A 9,148-nucleotide genomic window follows, 5' to 3' on the forward strand; every position below is an offset into this window, starting at 1 on the left:
GTATTCCCCGTAAGAGGGTTCCCCTTTTCTGAGAGGGAAAACAGCCATAGTGGAGGCAGAGTTATAGAGGAGATGGTACGCTCACCCAGTAGGATTTGGCTATAAGGCTTTGTCCGCAAGTATTTCATATATACCGTAGAGGCGCCTAGTGGTTGTTTGGAGCAACGGAACAAAATAACTTCGTGCGAGTTTGTTTAAACTTTTGTATTGATGCTTATTTTTCTTTTTACAGGTATTCAATTTTTACGATTATCTTTTAATTTCAATTTGAGACATTTTAAATGAGTCTTCGATTTTTAGTGATAAACTTTTACTGTTTTCATTTCTTTGTCTTTCTCCTTGACCAGTTGCTTAAGTTCAAACATTTGACAGGATGAACACTGTTATGTTTTGAATAAACTGAAGCTGTATTGGTAACCCTCACGAATACAAGATTACAAAGAGACACGAGCATGACAGACTTTCTGTGTTGCTAGCGCAAGCTCGAGTGACCCCCCTCACTCCTCGCCGTTGGAGGGCGACACGCTTGCCATCACAGCGCCCTCTAGCCTTACGCTCACATACATGGATATAACACAACCCTTCCCAAGCCGATGTTCACGAATACACTACACCGAGGGAACAACGGCTTCATAACACACATACCATTTAGACAAGAGTGCGAACATCCGAAGAAAACAAAATAACACACGTTATCGACCAATCACATAGATATAATTGTACGAGGCTTGCGCATTCGACTGCTTCTCTGCAATGCCGATGGATCCGCGGGATGACATGGGTGTGAAGTAGGCCGATTATCCTCGCCGCATGGACCACCATCGCCATTAACACCTGGTTCGCTGCCAAAACCACCATCGCCTTCAACACCTGGATGTTCTTCTGCATCACCTGCCTCCTCGGATGGATTCGCAACCATAGGACGTAAAAACCGCCGGTTCCGCCATAACACACTGCCGCTGGCAAATTTTATTCGGTACAATCTGTAGCGGCCGACGGCCACAATGACCCCAACGTGACTCCATAGCTTAGACTTAGGATCCTGTATCCGCACCGTTTGTCCAATAGGTAAGGGAGATAGAGGGCGGGTACGTGAATCGTAACGTAATTTACTCGCCGCCTGTGCTTCCGCCTGCCGTTCTCGTGCTGCCGCCGCCGCCTTCCAGTGCTGAGCATACGATGAGCGATGCGCCGGGATGATCGATCGAAGTTGATGTCCAAAGACGATTTGCGCCGGTGACAATCCGCATTCATGAGGGGTATTACGGAATTCTAATAATCCGGCCAGAAACAACTCTGATGACAAATCCCCGGACGGTGCGACCTTGGCCACCAGTTCCTTCACCGCTTTCACGGCCGCCTCCGCGTGTCCATTGCTCTGATGATAATGTGGCGTAGAATTTCCCCAAACCACGCCCCAACGGCGCAAAGCTTCCTGGAACACGCCGGCGTCGAATTGAGGGCCATTGTCTGAACGAAATCGCATCGGCACACCGAGTTCAACGAAGTTACTGAGGATTGCTTGAGTCACTTCACGGGCTGTGGGATCTTGACGCCACTGATGAACCACCGGCCAACCTGAGAGGCGGTCAGCGTACACCAAAACATGAAGTGATCCGTACTGAAACAAATCCGCAGATACGTCTTCAAACACGAACGTCGGAAGGGGGTCAGTCAACATGGGTTCTTGACATTGACTCGGAAGGCGCTCCTGGCATGGTGAACATTGTTCGACGAGCATGGTGATGTCATTTGTGATACCTGGCCAAAAGACTGTTTGTTGAGCGTGCCTCTTGGTACGAACGATTCCTTGATGAGCACTATGGAGCTTACGAAGGATCTCGCGCCGTGCCGCCAGAGGCACCACTATTCTTGATCCAAATAGAATAATCCCGTCTTCTACAGCCAATTGGTGACGGATGGACCAGAATTGTCGAACGTGATCCGGATATTGCTGGCGACTAGACTGAAATCCCGATTCCACCGCTTTGATGAGGTCGGCATATTTTGAATCGGTTGTGGCCGCACTTCGCAATTCTAACAATAATGAATCAACCAACTGGTCGGGCCCCTCTGACTCATCGTCCAGGTGACAGATGGTGTTGACATTTTGAATGACTGCTTGTTGAATAGAATACGCTAGCTCCGTTCCAACACACTCGTCATCTTTTGCTGGATCGTTGACCGGGGCTCGAGAGAGCGCATCTGGTATAGCGTGATCTTTTCCTTTGCGCCAAATTGTCGTGAACGAATACGTGGATAAGCGTTCCTTAAGACGTTGAATTTTTGGGTTCTCGATGGCATCTAGTGTGTATTAATCTAAAATAGCTACCAAAGCTTGATGGTCCACCATTACGGTGAATGTTGGTAAACCGGATAGATAAAGGCGGCACTTCCTTATCGCCCACTCCACTGCTGCCAGCTCCAGTTCCACAATAGCATATCGGGATTCGGTATCTGTTCACCATCGTGAATTGGCGTCGACTAACTTCCAAGTGTCGCCGTGACGCTGCAACAGGGCATAGCCCATCCCGTTTTTCCTGGACGCATCCACTTGAAGTGTTGTTTCGCGATCCGGCTCAAAATGGACTAACACAGGTGGCGACACAAGGGCCAATTTCACATTTTCGAAAGCTTGTTCGTGATCCGGTGTCCATATAAATGGGTTGCGGGTACTGAGGAGGGGCCGAAGGGGTCCTTTCGCTGCTGCCACTTCGGTAGAGAATCCCGCCAACTGCTCCACGAGGCCCATGAAAGAACGGAGCTCTGAGATATTTGTCGGACGAGGAAATTGCGATAGAGCATTTAATTTCTCCTTTTCGATAGATATTCCACCATGTTGTATGTCATATCCCACCCAGGATAGGTGGGATCGCGCAAACTTGAATTTCTCCTTACTGAAAGTTATTCCGGCTTTTCTTGCCGCCAGCAAAATTGCACATACTCCGGCCACATGCGCCGGGAACGTACGGTCAAAACGAAGCAAGTCGTCCACGACCCGGACCGTATTTGGTATTGCTGCAAATGCCATATCAGCTCTTCGATTGTATTCATCTCCCGACGAACATAAACCCATAGGTGCCCGAAGAAACTTATAACGGCCCCATGGCGTCATGAATACCGTCAAATGCTGGCTGGATGGATGGAGAGGTATCTGAAAATACCCATTCGTGGCATCCAAACTGGTAAAAAACCGGCCGCATCACAAATCTGTTCAATCGTGTTTGATCGACACATAACCGAAGCTTTCCAGTTTTAGCGTTTCGTATGACTACCAGCGGTGCCGCCCACTCCGATGCATCACTAACGGGTTCGATCACTTTTTTAGCCACCAATTCGTCCAATAAACCTTTCACTTCCGGCCTATCATCGAATGCGATGGAACGTGCGCCGTTGACGTAGTACGGTACCGCATCGTCTCTTAACTGAATAACCATGTCCGTGCCCGCCATTTGTCGCAATCCTCCTTCCTGGTCAAAAACATCACTGAATCGTGCAACAATAGCCAACTCAATCGCCGCTATTTTATCTGCCTTTGGTTCCAGAGGGATATAAACGTCCCGGAGCACAGGCTCACTGAGTGTGGGTATTTCCTCCTTTTGCGTTTCCGGTGGAGAAAGATGTCCCCACCACCCCACTAGCACTGAGCGCACCGTAGACAAAGGCTTTGGATATTCTTTATGTAGAATATCCAGGCTGACACAATCCACCCGACACACCAGCATTCCCTGGATTTCCGGGCAAAACACTACCGTGATCCGCGCGTCTCGATCGCCATATCGAACCCGGATGTCGCGTTGGCCAATGGATAGCAACGGCGTTGAACGGTCTGCCATGACTAAATCGAACGATGACGTAGCTAAATCTTCTTCTGTTACGCCGATAGCTTCCATCACATCACGTCCACCCACCGTTACCTCTGCTCCCGGATCAGGTGTAGCTTGAATTGTTGTAACGCGGTCCGCGTCGTCCCCGCGGCTCACCGTCAAAGAAATAGTGGGAGAACCTCGTCGCCGATGGCTGGTCTGGACATTGCCGATGGTGATGTGGGCCATTTTCGTTTTGGAACCCCCGCCAAATCCCCCATTAGTGCTGCTTTTCCCTTTTCTCACGATTCGGGCATTTAGGGGAAAAATTGTCTGGTTTTCCACAGATATGGCACGTCTTTCCCGTAGCTGGACATACCACTCCACCCAAATGAGAAGCCCGACCGCACTTATCACACTCCGTCGATTTGTCCCTTTGCTTGTATGAAGATTTAACCGCCGACACACCGGATCGTCCACTAAGAATTTTTTCATTTGCTCTTCCTGCTTCTTCACTTCTACAGACATTCACCGTCTGCTGTAAAGGGGGAAACGGACACATAGCCAGCAATTTCTTTTTAGTCTCAGCATCTCGAACCCCAGCAATGACGCGCGTTACCAACCGTGTCTCTACACAAGTTCACACAAATCCGCCGCTTCTGCCAGGCGACGCAACCCAATGTAAAAGTCATCGAACGACTCAGCTGGGCCTTGTCGCCTTTCCTCGAACGCCACTCGATCCAACGCGACATTTCGCTTAGCACGAACATAATCCGTGATGAGATCCAACACCTGGTCTGGCGACGTCGTTGCCGTTGGCAAAATCCCCAACGCCACCTCCACCACTTGTGGGATCCAAGGCCATCCGAAACGCTGCCATTTGTTCCGCCGGGGTATACGTTATCAGCTGGCTCAGCTCGGCGAAATCGTTCCATCGATTCCTCCATGAACGTAATAAAGAAATTGTGATATCTGCATGCAACTTGTCAACGCCTGAAGAATCAAGCCGTCTGCGTTGAGGTATATGGCCACCACCACCACTGGCGCCGCCACCTCCACCTCCACCAGCGCCACCGCTGCTACCAGCTCCACGACTGCCACTTACTCCGCTACTTCCTCCCGCACCGCCGCCACCACCAGCGCCACCGCCACCACCACCGCCACTGGTATTCGCGAATAGAGTCTGGAGTTGCGTTGACAATGCCGTTAACTGGGTCGAAATAGTTAACTGGCCTTGCTCAATAGCATCAATTCGGGCTGTAGTTGCCGTAATAGCCGTGGTCGCTGCGTAAGCCACCGCGAGGGCATCTGCTGCCGTTGTCATGACGACTGGTCTGGATTTTCTTGGTAGACGACGATTGCTGGTCGTTCTTGGTGATCGGCGATTTCTAGATGAACGAAGAAAATATGGTGCTGACATGAACCGATGAATAGGATCGTTATACAACCGTACTGGTAATACTCCGCAACGACCTATATGGTCATCGACAACAACCACCCAACACAAAATGAATGTTTCACCGTGCACACAGTTTCACAAAAATTTAATTCACTCCTTTCAGTCACCGACCGTAAAAACTCGATGGATAAAATAAGCACACTAATTGTTACGCACTCGCGTGTCTCGCCCACAACGTACGGCTTCGATCATACACAAAGACCAAGAGTTGCCGAACAAGATGGCGGCCACCATGCACCACGAGACGAGAACAAAATGGCGACCACCATGCAACGCAATATAATTCTAAAGTGGCAACAAAAATGTACAATACCCATAAACTGATTGACGTGTTAGTTCAGACCAACTGCGCCATGTTATGTCTTGAATAAACTGAAGCTGTATTGGTAACCCTCACGAATACAAGATTACAAAGAGACACGAGCATGACAGACTTTCTGTGTTGCTAGCGCAAGCTCGAGTGATCCCCCCTCACTCCTCGCCGTTGGAGGGCGACACGCTTGCCATCACAGCGCCCTCTAGCCTTACGCTCACATACATGGATATAACACAAACACTTATGACCAATTATTTCCTTTTGGCACAGAATGCAATTCGTTGGTAATCTGATACGACATTTTGTATTGAATATGCCAAGCCATGTTTTACATTCTCTATGACATTCTCTGTAATGGAATTTTCTTTACGTTTCTTGGATTTTTTCATACCAAATACTGCGATGGGATGTTCTTCGTCTCCCTTAATATTCTCAATAATGTGGATTGACGATGGATGAGTCTCACTCCCTTCCATAGCTTTTACATTTTCAGATATGTTCTAATAATAAATAATTTCTAATGTTTCTAATTTTTTAATTTTACAGAAATAGAAAGCTCTTGATAAGGGCTATCCATTTCTGTAGAATAAATAAATAAAGATTCACAAACAAAGAAATTGCAGACAAGATGTTTTTTGTGTTTTTGCGCTCTATAGGTGTACTCGACCCAGTAGACGAATGTAAAAAATAACAATCTTTTTCAAAAATGTGTGTCTGTAAATATTTTTTCCTAGATTTTACAGAAATGAATAGCTCTTGATAAGGGATATCCATTTCTGTAAAAACTATTTATTTTGGACTTGTAGTTTGTTCGCAAAAAATTATTTAAATTTTATGTATTTCAGGGAGATGGGGTTTACAGGATTCTTCTTCAAACCGCACCGACCTACACAAAAAATTTTTAATCGGTTTACTACTCGAGTAACTATTTTTAAAGCAATAATTTCGCACAAATGGGTAGATGTTGTCAAGAGCTATCCCTAGCTGTTATTTCTTTAAATTTAGAATTTATAGTTTACTGGTTGTAATTAGTTTAATTTCACTTCCCGTCAAACCACACCGACAAAATATATCCAATCGGTTTTACTACTTAAGTAAGTACTTTTTAAGCAAAAATTTTACAGAAAAGGTTTCCTTATGATGAGGGCTATCCGTTTCTGTAAAACTTATTTATTTTGGACTAATGTTTTTACTGATAGAAGCTATTTGAATTTCGTGTACTGGGACAAGGGGAATACCCGATACACGTTAAATCGCAATGACCTACCTACCTGAGAAAAGACTGATCAGTTATAACTCGGGTAGGTACTTATCATAGTTATCAAGCGGTTCCCTTCAGTTCAAAATACCCCATGTAAACGATAAGACCTTGCCCAAACTCAAAAAAATGTGAGCAAGTGAAGGGAGATAAATAAAAATAGTAAAATACAATGTAATACACGAAACGGGTGCAAACAGGGTACAAAATAATTTAATCGGGTTGTGGGACCGGTTACACCCCGTCGGTGTCATTTGACAATCAACATTAATTTAAATTAAAGTATACCGTTAAGCCATCAAAAAGTGAAAACAAAATTATATGAGTAAAAGGCTTTGAATTGCAAGAATAAAAAACAACAAAACAACAATTAACATAAGTAAAAAAAAAATAAAGGCCCCGACCTGCCCCGACCGTTCGGCAGCGGCAGCCTTAGGCAGGCTAGGTAGACTTAGGCGACAGCAGTACATTTTGTGGCACTATTACATTTTTAAAAAAGGGGCGGTCCTTTGACTTGTTTATTTATGCTTCAAAAGCTTGTCAAATTGCGGAACCAAACTATGCGGAAATTAATAAAATTAAAAAATTACTTCCAAATTTTACCTCCACACAAGTCCCGCAGTTTGACAAGCTTTGGAAGCATAAAAAAATAAATGTCAAAGGACCGCCCCTTTTTAAAAAATTCTTTATAGTGGCAGTAGTGCCACAAAATGTGCTGCTGTCGCCTAATTAGGCTTTTTCCTTTCTTAAATTTTTAGTAATTATTTAAAAATTTAAACACTTTTTAAATAAAATGAGCTGTATAAAGAAAACAATTCTACATATGAATCAGATTTTATTTTTGTAAATTTTTTTTTTCTAAAAGTTGAATGAATGAATTTGTGGTAGTCCCATATAGGGATCGGCCCCAACCCTAATCGGGGTGCATTTTGCCAATCGGGTTTCCAAATTCGGGGCCCAGGGCAGGGCGTTCGGGGCTCAGGGTGAAAATTTTTGAACCCCGATCTTAATCAGGGTTGAATCGGGGTGCCTAATCGGGGCTGCAACCCCGATTGCAATCAATCGATCGACGTAAAACCATAATCGATCGAGTCAAAATCGATTATTATGATGAAAATCGGGGAGTTCGCCCCGGTTGCCCCGATAAAAACCCGACCCAAATTCGTAGTTGAAATTCAGGCGCCATTTTTGCAAATGGCGTCGGGGCAAGCGGGTTAACCTCGATTTTTTCCCCGCCCTGCCCTGGCTTACGAAATTGAACCCCGAATCAGCCCCGATTGCCTTTTCCCGGTGCGGGTCGGGGCGGTTAACCCGATTATGGCTAATCGGGGCCGATCCCTTGTCCCATATAAACCCCAACTCCGTCTCGTTCAGGGGCCTGAACGCTGTCAGGCAAAACATGACGACAACTCCTGTTAGGGTTCAGGTCCCTGGCCTCAATTTGCAGCAAGAGATAGGCAGCTCGCTATACTAGCGCAACTTGCTTTACGCATTCAGTTGCAACTCCATCTCGTTCAGGGACCTGAACCCTGTCAGGCAAAAACACAAAACCCCCGAGCCGTTATTTTTTTGTTTTGTGTTTGTTATTATTTATGTTTATTGTTTAATTTTCTTTCTGTTTCCTTTCCGTAATACAATGCCTTTTAACTTTATAATTTTGTTTTCATTTATTAGAATATTACTTAATTAAGCAACGATATAATTTCATTAAAATTACTGTAATAATTGTGAATTTCGATGCAAATTATCGTGATGCGATAATTTTGCACAAATGGATTGATCTAATCAAGAGCTATCCATTCCTGTAATTTTTTTCAAATATAGAGCTTATGGTTTACCGATTATAATTCATTTAGTTCACGATCCGTCAAACCACACCGACAAAAATATCCAATCGGTTTACTACTCGGTTAGGTATTTTTTAAGTAAAAATTTTACGGAAGTGGATAGCCCCCATCATCGGTTATCCATTTCTGTAAAATTTGTTTATTTATACCTAATATTGTTACCTATAAAGCTATTTTAATTTTGTGTACTGTGATAGAGGGATTACCCGAGACACGTTAAACCGCACCGACCTACCTACCTGAAAAATAGCTGATGGGTCATTACTCGGGTAGGTACTTATCAAGCGGTTTTCTTTCCTTTAAAATACCCACTTTAAAAGATATGGCCCAGCCTTAACTTAAAATGGGTGTGCAAGTGAAGGAAAATAAATAAAACTATGATGTATTGCAAAAAACAAGTCAAATAGGGTACACAGTAATGATATCGGGTTTTGGAACCGGTTCCACTACCCGAATGCCCAT

General features: G+C 44.9%; 2 protein-coding genes across 2 annotated transcripts; both read right to left on the reverse strand.

Annotated features, from left to right (window-relative positions):
- Nucleotides 1-450: 450 nt before the first annotated feature.
- LOC116933653 (uncharacterized protein K02A2.6-like) lies at nucleotides 451-4,352 on the reverse strand. The gene has a single exon (XM_032941383.2). It carries the CDS (start codon nucleotides 1,739-1,741, stop codon nucleotides 704-706), a length of 1,038 nt encoding a protein of 345 aa, XP_032797274.2. The 5' UTR covers nucleotides 1,742-4,352; the 3' UTR covers nucleotides 451-703.
- A 211-nt stretch (nucleotides 4,353-4,563) lies between these two features.
- On the reverse strand, nucleotides 4,564-5,130 carry LOC123470630 (glycine, alanine and asparagine-rich protein-like). The gene has a single exon (XM_045171170.1). It carries the CDS (start codon nucleotides 5,128-5,130, stop codon nucleotides 4,564-4,566), a length of 567 nt encoding a protein of 188 aa, XP_045027105.1.
- Nucleotides 5,131-9,148: the final 4,018 nt, after the last annotated feature.

Source organism: Daphnia magna, linkage group LG3 (assembly GCF_020631705.1).
Source record: "Daphnia magna isolate NIES linkage group LG3, ASM2063170v1.1, whole genome shotgun sequence".
NCBI classification, from domain to species: Eukaryota; Metazoa; Arthropoda; class Branchiopoda; order Diplostraca; family Daphniidae; genus Daphnia; species Daphnia magna.

Coding starts and splice junctions, on each gene's coding strand:
- LOC116933653 (XM_032941383.2), bottom strand. CDS start 1,741: ATGCTCGTCGAACAATGTTCACCATGCCAGGAGCGCCTTCCGAGTCAA.
- LOC123470630 (XM_045171170.1), bottom strand. CDS start 5,130: ATGACAACGGCAGCAGATGCCCTCGCGGTGGCTTACGCAGCGACCACG.